This window comes from Bemisia tabaci, chromosome 3 (genome assembly GCF_918797505.1).
Source record: "Bemisia tabaci chromosome 3, PGI_BMITA_v3".
NCBI classification, from domain to species: Eukaryota; Metazoa; Arthropoda; class Insecta; order Hemiptera; family Aleyrodidae; genus Bemisia; species Bemisia tabaci.
Genome location: NC_092795.1, coordinates 39,555,814 through 39,573,080, shown reverse-complemented (window position 1 = coordinate 39,573,080; position 17,267 = coordinate 39,555,814). Strand labels below are relative to the sequence as shown.

Genomic DNA, 17,267 nt, shown 5'->3' with positions numbered 1-17,267 from the left:
AAACACTTTTGAAATTCAAGCGCGAACGACGAATGCGGTGGAGTCGTTTCATGGACAAATTAGGAGGTAAGGAGAGTTTAGGGAGAAGATTTTCCTCTCTCCTTGTGTTTTCAAATTGAAGAAACTTCCTTAGGAAGTGTCTAGCCTCCCCTGCAAAATCAGTGACTACAACCTGTAGGGTTTACGAAAACTGAATCTTTGAGCTCCCTTGCCTTGTTTTTCTCGATTTCGTCAAAGTTTCATTTGTTCACACCGCGAATATTCCGGCAGGGATGCAAACCTTTTTGACCTTTTCATTTCTCTACATTTTAGGCAAAAGTTTATTCTTTAGTTGAGGAGAATAAGGCAAAGGGAGGAATACTTTTCAATCAAGTCCACCGATTAATTAAAAAAAATGCCTGGTGTGGTTACGAAAATCCTCGAGTCACAACACGTTTGAGCTTCTCAAAACATTATTGAGTTTAATTTTAATCCTTTTTTTACGCAGGATGAAAACATGTTCCCACTGCCAAGCAGCGACTCGAAACCACCGCGCGAGTCGCGGCGAATGTCGACCGCGGGCTACACCACCGCTGCTCCGCCGGCGCCGCAGGGTCAAACGCCAACCCAACAACCGCCTTCGGAGAAGAAACCCAGGCGCTTCTCGCTCTCACCCTTCTCGCTCTCCTGCTACCCGAAGAAGGACTCGACGGAGAAGCCCAACTGGCTCCAGCGGAAAAGCTCATCACCCGGACTCACCTCCTCGAACCCTTCCATCTCCATGCCGCAATTCATGAAGATCCGCCGAAGGACCCTCTCGACCTCCTCCTCGGTGCACCCCATCACCTGCGCCCCGACGGTCATGAAGACACGCACCCCCGTCGTCCCGCACCCCCCTGTACCTCCCCCCGCCACCACCACGGCGCTCCCGCAAATCACTACCACACAGGCGCCCCCGACCGAGGGCAAGACGAAACGACGCTTGTCGGCGCGACCTCCGTCAGGAGGAGGTCAGAAGATCAAGCGCTTCTCCGTGTCTCCGTGCGAGGAGCAAGCTATCTGCCTCACCATGACCTCCACGACCTCGAGCGTGACCTCGAGTGTCACTCCGGCGCCCTGGCGACCCCCCGACGAGGGTCAAGGTCAAACTCAAGGTCAAGCCACCACGCGGCTCTTCACGATGATACCGCCGGAAGAGTTTGGATCTGGAAGGCCGCCGGGCTCCACGGATCAGAGCGACCCGCAAAAGGCGGATCTTGAAAGTGTCGTCGTCGACAAGCTCTGAGTCCACGCCACTTGCGGCTGTGATGCAAGTCTTGCTTAATCTTGTTTTTCTGTGATTTTAGAAAGAAGGCAATGCACCTTCAGGATGGAGTTGTTGCAGGATGTAACTGCAATAGATATGCCAATCCAAAAACGCTGTACCAATGGCTTGATGCGAAAGAGGCGTATCTCAGTTGGAACGGTTGAAACTCTCTCAAGGAATACTTATTAAAATGTGTCCCTTGCAATTTTGCGTGATTTTTTTTTTAAATGAGCGAAGAAGATTCACACATAGGTATTTTCAGTAGAAACTGTTGATTAACATAAAATGTTGTAAGTCGTTTAATTTCCCTTTTAAAAAAAAGAAAAAGAAAGCATGAACGGATACTTATACTACGTCGCCATCTAAAATACGCATTTTTCAACTTTAGCTATCGATGGGAACGTTTCAGGGCTAGTCCAACGGAGTTCTCCGAGTTACGCTTTTTCTATATAAAATAAAAATGTTTATACTATAATGATTCTAATTCATTCGATTTGCATTGAAAAGGGATTGGGAACGTCTTTAAATCATGAATTGTTTGAATAAAATCTTTACCTGTGCCAAAGTGGTACTTAGATTTGCTGTCAATCAAGAACTGCAGAAGGGTGTAACGAAGGCATTCTTTGCATCTAATGGTTTTTTACTAGCGTGAGACGAAACGGGCAGTGTACAGAATTTTTATTTTGATTATTTTAGCACATTAAACTCCTAGGGTTCAGATGAAAAACGAGAGACTGAACAATCTCAACCACGTCAGTTAAAATTATTGTTTATCTGGTCGCTACTTTGAGTTCCTGATATTCTGATTGAATGCGCCAATTGAGTTTGCTATTTTTAACTAAAATTTAAATAGAATATCAAAAATGTCCAACGTTGTGCGGCTAAAGAGTGATTCTCTTCATGTAAAATACGCTTTGGCACCCAACACACTTTATTGCGTGAGACGGTTTTTTAGAAAATCTAATCAGTTGATGAATCCTTTTCCAAAAAAGTAAGATTAAACAAAACTCTATACTTCCTTTACTTATCATGACATTTTTCGTTTAATTTTACGGCAAGGTTGTACAGAGGAATGCGCAATGCAGTGTGCGAGTCTTGCGGCAGCTCAATGTCGAATAGAGGTGTTGAACGTTTGTCTGTGAAATTTCAAGGTCATTTTCAGAGAATAAAAAAGGAAGGAACTATTTTAGGATTAAACTTACGATTGATCGGCAGAATTAGGAGCGTCCTCCTCCTAACTGATCGACCAACTTACACTTTATGCGGCTTCCTCTTTGCTGAGGGTATTGTAGTTTTCATGAGTTTTACTCCTGTAAACTTCACTAATTACAGTTTTGAACATCTTAAATACTTTCGCCTACTCACTTTTTTTTTTTTTTTTTTTTTTTTTTTTTTTTTTTTTTTTTTAACACTTTTAAATATAAAGCAAGTAGAATTTATGCAGAGAAACCAAGGTATCGAAGTTTATTATGTTCGCCAATTTTCTTCCCTGCGAACATGACTGTTAGGTATCATTCACCTATTCAATTTCCTTTTATCCAGCCGGGTTTTTATCACATTTCTCTAAAATAGCACCACAAAGTATTAAGTGCACTCACAAATTTCGAGTAGATGATAAAAATTTCCTGTTCACTCTCTTTCTATGTTATATCCCCACTGTCATGAGGATGTCTCTTCATTATGGATACACAAAGGAAGTTGTAAATGAATATCAACTTTTAAACGTGTTGAAGGAATTGATTTCCCGTTTCTATTTTCGTGCAACCATTTTTTAATTATGTTGTGATTTTGCTGTGCTGGAACGCTCAACCTACTTAGATCTTATTCCTCTGATGAAGTATTTTTTATTTATTTGCCGATCGTTCTGTCACGTTAAAAATTATAAACTAGTAGGTAAATCAGAAAGTCGGAAAATTGTGGTAAAACTTCAAGCGTTGTATTTATGTAAAACTGTAAATAAAGTTACGATGTTTGCAATTTCTGAGGGTTTTAATTAGCTTAAAATGGAGGAATTTCAAACAAAATAAGTCAAATTACCTATATTACACGCGCCCATATATTTCCCATCATGGCTCTACATTTTCCCCTCCTATTCTTACCGCAAACTAAGCAGCGTGCTATTTTGAAATTATGTAAGCATATTTTTCAAAATCTAGGGAAAATTCAGAGAAAGTTTCATTATCAGTCCGTTTCATTCAGGGCCAGATTAGCGCTCAAAGGCGCGCAATGTCGATGGGTACGAAAGACCCGGACATTTGCGGGCTGCATACTCTCTAAATTGAAGGCGGTTCATGTTCCCTGAAAGACAAAGGGTTCGTTTACGGCTATGACCTCTCCCCCGCCGTCATTTAAATCAAGGACAGTAAACATATTAAAATAATTCTCGAAATAGTAATGTTTTACATACTTAATCATATACCTAATGACATGAAAATAAACTATATACATGTCTAAGGAAGCAATAGCTTCTTGAAATCTTCAGTAGAAACAGCAATCCGATCGATGATTTTCTTCTACGCTCCAAGTAGCATTTCTCAACGGAAAAATCGCTATATGTTGCGCTTTTATCGGCGATAAAATCGCCAGGATCATCAACATCTGAGCGATTATCCTAGATCTTATTGCGATAAAATCGCGCTTTTATCGCGCGACAATTTATCGCGGTATTTTCGAAATAAAAATTGCGATAAATGGCGAATAATCTCGATTTTGTAGACAAAAATTGATCACGATTTTATCGAACCAAAAATTGCGATTTAATCGCCATATATCGCGATTTTTAATACGATAATATCTCGATATATTACCACCGATATAATCGCGATATGTGTGTATTTATAAGCCGCTTTTACGGCGCGCTAGGGCGCTCTCGTCCTCGTCATTATTGCTCTCTGCGCCGCGCCACTCTAGGCCAAATTGCGTGTTTGGTTTCTCTCTCAACTCGACTAATTAAAGGTGCTGTCTTTTGAATTACCGAAAGACGAACAAATTAGACATTTCTATACTCTCAGAAAATGAGAGATTTTTTCGCCTTTTCTCGATTGTAATTTTTTTCTAAATCCGATTTTTTTCTCAGCCTATATTTAAAAAAATTGCAAAATTTGCCGCGGCTCATATGGCCACCCGCTAGATCCGGCCCTGGATCCGCTTTAAGAACTATCCGTGATTAGAGTTTTTATGGGAAACCATGCCAAAAAAAACACTGAAAACAAAAACAGGGATTTTTTTGTCAACATCTGAAAATTCGGGGAATTTTTGAATCCAAGAAAACTTGTCGCCTTTGACTGAATCAAAAACTTAATTTTGAAATAAAATTAACATTTATACATCTAAGTATTATCAAGAGAAAAGCTCACCTTGAAAAAATACTTATAAAATCCAAGATTATGATTAAAACTATTTTAATACTTCGATTGTATCTCGCAAAAAGGAACCAAGAGTATTCCAATGTCGCTAAGATTGTGCAACTTTTTTTACCTTGCAAACATAAACGATCATCTAAACTAGTCTCACCTCTCCTCTACTCCCAATAAACTATGAATTCCAGACGAAAATTTCCGTCGTAAAGTTTACTTTTTGCAAAGAATGTACCTCGGTTGTTGTGCCAAAGTTGCACAATCCCAGCAACATTGAAATGCTCTTAGTTCCTTTTTGCAAAATGCAATCCAATTGGTTGTTGCTGCAAAAAAATAGTTTCCCGCAACCTCCTATACAATGCTCCAGTGACCACATAAGTTGGCCCGAGCACAAATTTTCGGGAAGAAAAGCTTTCCCCTTCCTGGTTTTTCACTTAATATCCGCCCGAGTTTCGCATATCTTCCGTTTCTCCTCATCGCAGCTTCCATCAAATCGCAATTGCCCGGAAACTAGGACCGCACATCTTATCTGATAAAATCGTTCGCCCTTTAGACCGATTCTGGGGGATTAGGCTAGACTAGTCGATCAGTCAACTGTTGGTCTAATTTCATTACGTGAACGCAGAAGAAAAACGGGGTAAAAAAAACACTAATGTGTGATCAATTTTAAGGACAATTCTGTAATTTCTCCTACGATTTTAAATAGATTAAAACGCGTAATATCCAAAATCTAAGCTCAGATTCAGATTCCTCGTGAAAAACTGATGCGATGTCATGCATCGTATGTTAGAATAGCGTGAAGGAAAGAGGTTTAATGACGTATAAAAACACTGTGATCAATTTTCAAGGACAATTCTGTAATTTCTCCTACGATTTTAAATAGATTAAAATGCGTTTTATGCAAAATCTAGGCTCAGATTCGAATTTCTCGTGAAAAATTGATGAGATTTCATGTATTATATGTTAGAATAGCGTGAAGGAAAAAGGTTTAACGACGCGTATGGATTCTGTCGTACTGCCCCTTTGAAGTACGCCGCCGCGCGGGTCGCCCGAGTGAAACCGAACGGGGAGGCGCCGGCTGGCGCTTAGCATTCGGTTTCGTCCCGAGGAATTCCTCACGATAAATTCTTATTCTTCCTCCTCCGCTGACCCACTGAGCACTACCCATGTTGCCACGTTGCATTCATACGCTCGAATCAGTATGCCTACGTTGCGTCTCTTTCCTCCACGCTATTCTCGGGTATGATACATGAAATTGCATCGATTTTTAACGAGGAATCCGAATCTGAGCTTCGATTTTCGGTATCACGCGTTTTAAGTCACATTTTCCAACTTCAAAAATCCGAAATGACGGACGTGGCTAAAAATGCTATCTCGGCTCCTGTTCGACGGATTTTTGTGAAACTCGGTGTCAGGGTATGATACATGAAATCGCATCGATTTTTTACGAGGAATCCGAATTTGAGCTTCGATTTTGAGTGTTACGCGTTTTAAATCAAAATCTGTCAAAATTCAAAAAATTCAAAATTCGAAAATCCGAAATGACTGAAGTGGCTTAAAATGCTATCTTGGCTCCTGTTCGATGGATTTTTCTGAAATTCGGTGTCAGGAGGTATTTTTCGACGGGAAACTCGAATTTTTATTCCATTTTTTAAAATTCTCAAATCGAAGATGGCGGACGTGGGCTAAAATGCTATCTCGGTTTCTGTTTGTTCGAGTCTTGTGAAACGCGGTGTAATGTAGTGTTTTTCAACGGGAAACTCGAATTTTTAGTCAATTTTTTAAAATTCTCAACTCCAAGTTGTTGGATGTGGCCTAAAATTCTATCTCGGTTTCTGTTCGTTATAGAGCTTTGTAAACCGCGGGAGCAGGGCCGAATATCAATTCACACATCGAGCTGAGGATGTCGGACCTCGGACGTAGCCTAAAGGCTATCTCGGTTCCTGTTCGCATGAATTTACATTTTTAAAATTTCCCGCCGTTTCATACCAGCGATTTCCGGTCGCACATCAGTTTCCGGTTCTGTCTATTCCATATATTCCCATCATTTGGAATGCAGAATGAACTAAACGAACACCAATGGCGCTGTTGGTTCTATTCCTGTTTCTCTAGCAACTTTGTTTCTTTTCTCTCTCCTGTTGTTGTTCCCAGAATCAACATTCATTCATTACTTCGGTAAATCCAGCCAGAATTTTGTATGTTTTAGTGGTTGATCACTTCCTTATTTTGAATTTTTGTATACCGGCATCAGTATTCTTTACACTGGTTCTCATCCTAGGAAGGGTAAAGTTCAAGCTTCGCCATGAATCGTGCCGACAGTCCTCGGTTTTGTGCCTCCTTTGACTGCCCTAATGACAGCACCACTGGCCGTGATAAAAGTTTCTTCACTTTTCCCCTCGATGTTAAAAAGTAAGTGATATTTCTGTACTTTGTATTTATTCTTTAAGAATCATCTGACTTTGATTTCTCATGAAACGAGAAGAATACTAATCTCCAGCCTCTAAATGAATCATGAATAAATTACCTAACGCATCACTGTTCATCAAATTACTTCTCTTTGCCTGTAGACCATTCGGTACTTACCTTATATTATCCAGGAAGAATATGTATCATTTCTCCTCTCAACTCTTGTATACATTTGATGCATTGCCAACTGCAGATTGCTTGTGTAATGACTGCTTGAATGGAATGAACGCTCTTAGCACCAATTGTCATTTGCAGGGCGTTGAGGTACTGATGCCTAAAATTTTTCCCTCTTGTCTAAGGCTTATTCAGATGGCATGCCGAGCTGCTCACATGACCGCCAAAGGCATTGGTCTATGAGGGCTCCGTATTCTCACCATGAAACACTTTAGTCAGCTAGTGCTCATCAATTTGTGCACCAGGCTGCCTGACAAGCAACTCGGCATGCTGTCTGAATACGCTCTTCGTATTGATCTTCACCGTTCATCGAACTTATTATAATTAGCCTAGTCTCAGGCTCTTGCTCTCTATCTCCTTTATGGCCACCATAATATTTGTCTCTCTGGCCGTCAAACTCAGGACTCGGAAGAGGGATTTAATCCAAACGTTACATCCACTTCTTTCATAAAAGTTGGTCAATCATTATTCAAATCTGCCCACGTAGGAGAAGTTTTAAGGATGTGAGTTCAAAACTCATTTTCACCGAGACCCCTATCCCAATTTCCATGCATGTATATCCAAATTTCCGTCAACTAAGTCAAAACTTGCTTAGTTTTGAAAATTTTTTATAGTAGACCATGTAACGTATCAGCACACTGTGAAATTGGTACTCCGGGATGATTCATTATGTTTTTGGACAGCATCATCATTAATGTTTTCAAATGGGAACTTAAGAAGAGTCAGTTCATCTGATGAGAGCTCTTTTTCCTGTACTTAAAGGGTAACTTTTAAAACCTATTCTGTCGACCAGAAATTCAGTTAATTTAGCACATTTTTTCTGACCGATGCATTGATTTTGTTATTTATTCGTGTTTTGTGTGACGTATTCTGAATGATGTCCCTCAAAGGTATCTATATCCGCAGTTCCTGCTTAGACCAAGTTTGTGTATGTTGAACTGCGCTAGATATTGTGACTTCTAGGTTTAAGAATTTCGCTTTCCTCTCTCAAAATTTTGGGATTCATTCTTGGTAAAAACGTTCCTGAAACACATGACCATGGCTGATCACTGTGTCTGGATCTGACCGAATACTTGTTGAATTTTTAATCTAATACCTAGATGCATTGTGTAGTATACCGCTTTGATCGGACTGGTTAACTACTGTCTAATCCTCTTAATACCTGGTATAATTTCATGCTGTGCTAACTGACATCAATTTTCTTAGCCATTTTATATATGCATTTACCAGGCTCTAATTTTATTTTATCATATTTTACTGTAGGTAGGTTCACCTTGTTGTACCAGGGTAGTGAAATAACTTACATCCTTTATTATATCTATTGTTATTGCTATTTTCAGTTGCAGAATATGGATCAAAAATAGCGGCAGAAAAGACCTGGCCAATAAACACCCCTCTCAACTCTATCAACATTTCTACTTGTGTAGCGATCACTTTGAGGATTCAGCATTTGTGTCTCGTTTTTGTATCAGAAGACGCAGATTGACCGCAAATGCCATACCCACCCTATTTAGCAACAGTTTATCTGAGGTATCTTCAAGAGGAATGAAAAGGAAACTGAAAGTTCCTTCAACAGGAACAAAGCGAAAAAAAGTATCCATCCTAGAGGCGGATGGAAAAGCTACACATGAGCATATCCGTGCGGAAAATTTGTGCAGAGTCGAAAATAATGAAGATGAGGCCAAAGTAGTGTTGGACTGCCATTACCCCAGAATGGTAAGTCTGAAGTTCAGTCTAATAATAATTTCAGATTAAATTTTTACATCCTTTAAATAGTTTTGATTTGGATGAGTGGTTAAGTTTGAAAATAACACCTTTCTATTATTAATTTTTTTATGTATTAGTAATTACGTCGCCTCATGTTTATCATGAGATAAATTTCAATGTTCCTCTCATCATATAAGCAAAAAAGGGAAAAAAGAGAAAGAAAGAAAAGAAAGGTTTCACACATTAAAATATCAAAAGTATTTTAAAAACGTTTTGAAAATTAGCAATCTTTTGTTTTTCTCATGCGTTATTCTTTGAATTTCAGGGAACATTTCCAGAGCAAGAAGGATGCATACATGAAACTAAATCCTACGGAAACCTAGCTAAACAAGTACAAGAACTCAGCCAAGAAGTTTTAAGGTACTTATATTGTCATGGTATACTTTCTAGCTGTTAGCACAGTATGGCTTAAAAAGTAGTGTATTTCCTGGGAAAAGAACACTAAAATGTCATATTCAAATTACAATAATGAATGACAAGCTAGTTCATTTTTTCAAAATTACATTATATTGAAACACTCTGTCACAAATTTCAATTAAAATTCTGTAAATTCATCTCAAAGAGTTTGTCTGTTTTTCCTGTCAATATTAATCAAAGAGAATGGAGTTGTCATATTTTGTTCATTCTTAACACATTATAATTATTCTAAACATTTCCATGTTCCTGAGAGGCATCCTGACATTTTGTTGGGTCCATCATCTCTTAAGTGTTATACAACAACAATCTTTAAGGGGAATTAGTAATGTACATTTTCAGTAATGCAGATCATATAATTAGTCAATGTTATCTTATGTCTGGTGTTTTCTTTTTTCTTCTGTTAGACTAAAAGCATTGAAAGTAGAAAACGAAAAGCTTAAAGCAGAAAAAATTGAGCAATCTGCCCTTCACAAAAAAACTCTGGCTGTGATGGAGGGACAAGTACAGTATGAGACAAAGGTCCGGCAGATGTGGAAAAGTAATCTTGAAAAGCTAGGTCTTCCAGTAGAAGACTTGGACAATCAAGAATTATTTTTCAGGAGGTAAGTTAATTTCAGTGCTGTGCTATTCATAGTTTTTTTTTTTTTTTTTTTTTTTTTTTTTTTTTTTTTAATTTTATCAAAAAGAAAAATCCTAAAATAGAGCAGGCGTTTTATCAGTGATTATTGATTGCTTCAATTACATAGTTATGTAATTAGCTCTGTTATTTGCTCTCCAGAATTGCTGGAGCATAGTTGCTAAGTATTATTCAAAAGTGTTTGATAGTCAGATGTTACTGCAATTGGTCTGTAGTCAGCAGGGTCAGACTTATCATTGGTAGATTTATAAATCGGAATGATAAAGTTAAAATTTAGATGTTTCAACTTCATTCCTCAATATTGAAATTAAGAAGTACACTAGCATAGAAAACTTGGCATCTTAAGCAACATTTTGAGGGTAGGAAAAATGTGGAATGCCTTAGGTTTATCAAACGTTTTTAGCATTACCCTCCTGAAATCTTTAGGTTTTTTTTTTATTTTTTTTTAAATTTATTTTTTAGTTTTGGCAGTTCTAAGAATTTTGAAGCTCTTAGGATGAAAATTTAGAGGACAAAAATTTTCTAATTTTCTGTATATCCTGATGCAAGCCAATTGCATGAAAATTGATCGTACACCTGTTGGGCTCAGGACTTTTCCCTTAGAGTGTTTTTTTTTTTTTGCAAAAGAGCAGTGTCCACATTTGTTTGCTAATACAATTTTTTTTTTCTTGTTGAAGAGTACTATCCAGTCCAAACTTCATGAAAACTCTTACACAGCGCATTGTCAGTGGAAATATCAGCAAAAACTTTGAAAAACCATCCAGAGGGAATCTCAGGGCTAGTTTGAAACTCCTCCGGTCTCAAGTCACAACTTTGGAGGTGGAACGATCTGCTTTACGAGCAACTTGTGCCCAGTTATCAGCTGAAAAAGAGGAGGTAATTGCCTAGTCATTGCAGAATATAAGTAAGCAAAATAGACATTTACTTCATAGAAAGAGATACACAATGAATGGGCAAAAGTGTGTCAGTAGCTTAGATTCAAAAAGTTTTGACTAAAGTTTTTCTCGTTGAGGTGTTATGTAATGTGGAAATTGCTATTTCCCCACAATAAGTGTATCGTATAAAATGTCCCTAAATTTCATATGAAGTTACCGTAGTTCACTAGTGTGAAAATAAATGAAAGAAATGAGAAATACCCATGTAGAGAATCACCAGAATTCTTTTTTTTCATACTTTTTGTAGTAAGTGTTATACCGGTAAGAGCAGGTAAAGTTATTAATATCTTTTATTAGTAATTGCATTGAATATATTAGCCATAAAATGAGTAAGTTTAGAGAATGCATTTCTGTAGCATCCACAAGCCGTAACACAAAGTCATTTTTATGAGGTACCTACACGGAAAAAATGAAATTGCTGATTTTACAAAAAAAAAAGTGACAGACATGTTTCAATATAGATTTTACAATAAAAAAATGTTAATTTAACCATGCACGTGGTTGAACTTTCCACTATTGTAAAATGTGGATTTGAAACATATCTCTCACTTTTTTTTATCAATTTAATTGTTAAATGAGCAAGCCATTATTTTACGTGCAGTGTTCCAAGTGTCCTTACACCCATTATAATTTTTTTCTACCAATTATTTTTTCTATTTTTTTTCACTAATAAATTGCCTGTTCTTTTATTTAGAGTCTTCGTGCAGGATTTGTCACAAGAAATAATGGCTATTTTGTTGTAAGTTATGAGAAGAAAAATAATAATATTAATAATTATTTCTCAAAATTATGCTCCCAGTCTTGTAAGAGTCTTGCACCAAAAATGTTTCTGTTGATTTTACCCCACAGAAAAATTCAGGTCATGATTTCATAAATTTGTTTTTGTGGCTTTAGGCAATGCAAAGTCTGGACTATTTCAAAGAAAATTACGATCGGTTGCTGAGGGACCAGATAAATTTAGAAAAACAACAGGAACTGCTAGTCACTAAAAATGATGAACTCTTGTCAAGATGGAGACACACGCAGCGAGCGTTTAATGCCCTTCAAACCGAAACAAGGTTTCTCAGGGAAGAAAATTCTGCACTCAGGGAACAGATCAACGCTCATGAAGCCTTGGATGAAAAAAATGAGTCTTAGGATTCAAGAAACTTTGCTTTTTGCAAGAAATACTTTTACTTTGAAGGTAAGTAAGGTGTTAGCCATGAACTGTATGCTTTGTCCTTGTAAAAGGAAGAAATATTTTAAATCATGGGTGGCGGTAGCCACCTCCGGACAAAGTCTAAACTCGACAACACTGGAAAGCCTCCAAACGAAAAAAGGTGGCATATTCTATACAATGAAACTTGTTGGATTCAAGAAGTATTCCAAAGGAGGATGTCTTTTGTCCTTTCGTCGGAAAATATGCAATTCTAATTGACTCAGTCACTCAGGCGTGCAGAATATGCTCAAACTTGCTATAACAATCCAGCAGGTTCATGCAATCTCATAGTGTACATCCCAGCAGGCATAGGCGCAGTTTAGACAATTAGCATAAAGTAATAAGTCATGTTCGAAACTTATCAATGCTGTTGAAGATGCTTGATGCTGCTTGATTTAAAGTCATAGCATTAGCGTTTTGCAGAGTGTCAACATTCAGAGTTAAGCTTTATTTTAAATATATCTTCCTGCACATCTAATTGGTGATCAAATCATCAAGACAGTGCCTCAGTCATTTGAGTCATCAGTACATAGAGGCTTTCATTTGAGGCAGTTTTGGATGAATCTGTAAATTTAAAGCTTAGTTCAATAATTTTAATAATTTAAAATGATCAAGAAGGTAAAGGCTCTTTTGAAAATTCTGCAAGCATTTTGAGTGCTTTTTTTGCAGGATGCTTGTGTTCTGATTTTACATAAAGACAAATGCAATTACTTCAGCGTTTGTAAAAATTACATCCATTGAGCCGCTTGAAAGTTCCAATTACTTTAATATCACTGATTTCCTGTGGAATCCATTTGGACTGTGCTATGTGATAATGTGTCAGGAGAATCTGTGTTTCGCATTTCGGAAGAATATTTTTTAATGCAGCTTTTATATTTGATGTGAAACATGCATCACCTGAACATGTCATCGATGGTCATATGAAATGTCATCCTCAAAATGCCGTATTTCTGAGGGGTTTTTTTTTTTTTTTTTTTTTATGAGCTTGAAAGGGTCTCATTAGATTACTAATAACTCTCGCCAGAGCCCTGTATAAATTGCATATCATCAGCATTGTTTGATGGCTGAGAGGTGCAACTGTTGACCTATTTTTAGGACAGTTAATGCAATTTGCCAGGAGTTCTCCAAGAAAGGCAAAATCTTTTAACTTGCAATTTGAAAACTATTTTTCGATTATACCCCCTCTTGCAAGCTGACAGCAAATTTACCTAATGGCATTTTATTGTGTGGCCAATATTTTTTTTTATTTTTTGCGATTTTCAGATTTTTTGGTGAAAGTGCTGCTTTACTTTCGAGAATCGCGGTTGCTCTTTTCTAACACTGATCTCCCCTCAAGCGAGATTCTTGAAAGGCAGCACTCTATCACAAAATCTATTCATGGCAAAAATAAAGTGAAAACAGTTTAGTCAAACATCCCCTGTCATCTTAGGCTCTAGCCTCAAGGGAACCAATTCAAGTAGGCCACTGCTAATAAACTTGAAGTTCCCATCTTATTTTACGTCTTGATTTTCTTCAATGAATATCGTAAGTCCTAAAGTCAATACATACACTTTTATTACATCATACAACCTTTTAAATCATGCTTTATTTTCTTTTAAAGGTGCCTCAATTGTATACGCTGTTGCTCAAGCTGAATTGTTTCCAGAACCATCAGCCCTGAAGAATTGGAGATTGGTTGGAAAGCTAGCCGAGTCTCACCACAATGTTTTTTCTTTCTGTTTAAATTGCTAATATTAGTAACTATTACATGCTGTGATATTTATTTTATTATGTTTGTTATTTAATTTAGATTAAATTTAGTACTTGGATTTAACTAAATGTCCCTTGGCATAGAAAAAAATAGTCTGAAATGAAGCAGAACGTGAACAAGAATCATATTGAGTAGCCATTGTCTGGTTGTGCTTTAGATTTTCAACCAGTTTTCAGCTTTTGCGAATGCACAGGAATTTCTGTGCTGTATAGTAACCACTAAGTTCACTCGCAGAATTGTCATTCTGAAGAAACATAAAGAAAATATGGAACCGCAGACTGGAGGGAAACAAGGGGCCAATAGGGATATACTGAGCAAAAGACCACAAACTCTATTAACAGTGTCTTCTAGTTTAATTCAATGGACCTGAAACATATTACTCTTCTTATCATCTCTCATAAGTTTTGCTGGATACAGGGAAATTTTATACAACCATTTCTGAGATATTAACTCATAATAATAGGAAAAATCACTGGAATTTGTCATTAAACGCCTATACTCATCAAACTGAATATTCTTTTGAGGAGTTTGAACCTTTGACTGGCCTATCCCTAACCTATCCCTTGTTCTCTCCTCTAGCCTCTTATTTGCTTCTTTCTCTCAACAAGTTTTAATTCTTAATGCCATTTTAACAATTTATGTGGTCCTTAATGTCATTTATTCTTCTTTGTATATCTGATCCTTTGCTCCCTCTCAAAAATAGATGGTCAAAGTGTGGAATCTTGTATCTCTATCGTGATGTTTCAAAATTTCCATTATTTTATTTTTTTAACAGAAACAACCCAATTTTATAGATTGACATCTATACAGAATATATATTTTTCTAACAGTAGAAAACTCAAGGAAATGTTCCATAAATTACATTGACAAGTTTTCCACCAAAAAGAAAAAAAAAATAAGTATGACAGGAAGTGCGCTATATCGCAAATGGAGATAGGTGTTCTCGCACTTTGGCCATCAATATAAATATTTTTTAGCTCATTATCAAGAGGCAGTCCCCAAAGTACTCTTGAATTACACAAAGTGATTTTTCTTAAATACTTCACAATTACAAATATCTTGAAAATGGCACCTTAAATCTCCAAGCACTCAGCAGAACTTTAGTGCTGGAGGTCTGTCTGAAAGGCAGACTTTTCCTATATGAGTCCTGTGGTTTTTTTTTAATGAACGAAGGTGGTTTCACTTCAGTCAAGTAAAAATAAAAATGAACTAATAGAAATAAAAGTTTCAAAACTTGGCGGTAGTGTTATTTATTTGAGGTCAATGCTTATGCGTCAAAAACATACAATCGTACTGTGGACATCTCTGTCAATGTGTAACGATAAAACTTTGTACTTAGCACTGATGGATGCAGCAATCGTTGCTTGTAATGTATTTAGAGTCACTGAAGCGTCACCAATCCTATGGCCTTGTCCCTGCTAGTGCCGTTTATTGAACTTCGGGTGAAGTTGTTCTAGGAACTTATTATAACTTAGCTTCGACTTGTTCACAGAATTAATTTGCTCAAATTGCGCTTGTGTGGACAAGGCCTATGTTCTGAAAGTTACCAAGACCTTATAGGTTTGCCAAGTTACCCTATGATCCAATCTAAGATCAAGCCAGCCCTTAATGCACCTAAAGTTAAGGTCATTATCAAAATTTTGTTGTGATGTTTTTCGGTTTTCTGCTTTCATCTTATTCTTTCAATTTATTAATTAGTAGCTAAGGATTTTATTTCCCTTTTCAAAATATCCATAGCACTTACTTCTTTTTTCTTACATCAATTTGAGGTGGTTGTTTTCAATGGTCTTTTTTTTTATTGTTTTTATCTGCAGCGTATTTGATGACATTGGTATATTTATCCTGCCTCTCTGATTACTGCCAATCTTTGTCGAAAATTTAAATTTTAAAATTTCGTCCTGGATAGATCCACTCCTCTGTAAAAATTGCTATTATACTTTTTCTCTTATTCATGTTTTCATATCTTCCTCTTCTTCCAGTTCAACCGAATTTAATGCAGAGTTCGCGCTTTTTTGGCATCACTATTCTCATACATTCTTCATTTGTAATGTTAAAGTTAATGTTTATATGGCAGAAGAGTTTCTTCATTTAGTCTCTGATCTTGTTTAGTTTTTATTTAATTTCTAATTTTCTTAAAGAAATAGTACCATTTACAAGAATATTACGTTTATGTCCTATCAAAAATATTACCCAATTTTTTTTTAACTTTTTCTTTTTTTTCTCATATGTATCTTTGTTGCCAAACTGTGGTAAGCAAACTGTTTTAAATCTAGAATTTGAAGGGCTCAAACCGAAGATATTTATCTGATAGGAGCCTCATAAAGCAGATGTAACGTTAAAAAGCAGTTCATTTGAATGGTAAATCAAAGAAATCAAACTTTGAAACCACTTGCCAGTAGTGAGAGCAAAAGTCAATAGAAGTCGGCCATGAATTTCTAATTTGAAGAATTTGAAAATTTTTAGATTTTCATGATACAAAAGCACTGTTTTTACATATTTTGAGATGATCAATGAGGTGTACAATATTGAGTCCTGTGTATCATCAGTCGAAGTTATTGATTTCGCCCCGAGTCCATTCGTTCGATGAGCTCTTCATTTTCTCTTTCACTATCCTTTGCTATCTTTGTCAAACAGAAAACATCGTAGATGAAAAATGAGCAAAGCAATTTTTTAAGCAAACCTAGGTGTATCAACTTGAGCAAAAAGGCTTTTTTTGTTCGTTCCTGATTTATTTGAAGTAGGAACATTTCAAAATCACCATCTTCTGAGTTCTGCAGAGATTTCATCAGTTGATACGCTTTTGGTTAGACTTTTTATTTTTATCAATCCTCATTTAGTTTTTTTCTAGTTTCTATATTTTGTTTTTTGTAAAATATGCAAGCAGTTATTAATATATTTCATTGATAGTTTGTACTACATTCTCTTCTTACTCTATTTATTCACGGCTAAACTCTGAGAACAAGTATCTCAAGTACAGCATTTAAAAATCTCTGCCCATGCTGAATTTTCTCCAAATTTCCAAACTATACGGAATTTTCATGAAATGAATTCTTCCTATTTTGAAGAAGATTCACCAAAGATTTTAAAAAATGTTGTCGGTAGATAATACTAAAACTTTAATCATAACCAAGACTTTGCAATGTTGTGAACTGTGGTACATGTTGTCAAATTTTAGCCTTTGCTTCTCTTCTTCCCTCCTGATCCCCCAGAAAGAACTCAAGTAATGGTATGAAGAGAAAAACAAACAAACAACTAACTAGTACAAACTTGCATGCCTGTTGA

The 17,267-nt window shown here is 36.7% G+C and overlaps 2 protein-coding genes across 8 annotated transcripts in view; both read left to right on the top strand.

The window, feature by feature from the left end:
* Ork1 (open rectifier K[+] channel 1) overlaps positions 1-3,262 on the top strand; it is a 61,528-nt gene extending 58,266 nt beyond the window's left edge. For all 7 annotated transcript variants that reach the window (XM_019044465.2, XM_019044464.2, XM_019044461.2 and 4 more), the window contains one exon: positions 488-3,262. In XM_019044465.2, the coding sequence (XP_018900010.2) occupies positions 488-1,264 (777 nt within the window). In that variant the 3' untranslated portion in view covers positions 1,265-3,262. The remainder of the gene's footprint in view (positions 1-487) is intronic.
* A 3,495-nt stretch (positions 3,263-6,757) lies between these two features.
* Positions 6,758-16,901, top strand: LOC109032380 (uncharacterized). Its single transcript, XM_019044474.2, has 7 exons — positions 6,758-7,050; positions 8,622-8,997; positions 9,314-9,408; positions 9,870-10,067; positions 10,780-10,978; positions 11,932-12,220; positions 13,836-16,901. Exons 1-6 carry the CDS (start codon positions 6,944-6,946, stop codon positions 12,172-12,174), a joined length of 1,218 nt encoding a protein of 405 aa, XP_018900019.2. The 5' UTR covers positions 6,758-6,943; the 3' UTR covers positions 12,175-12,220; positions 13,836-16,901.
* Positions 16,902-17,267: the final 366 nt, after the last annotated feature.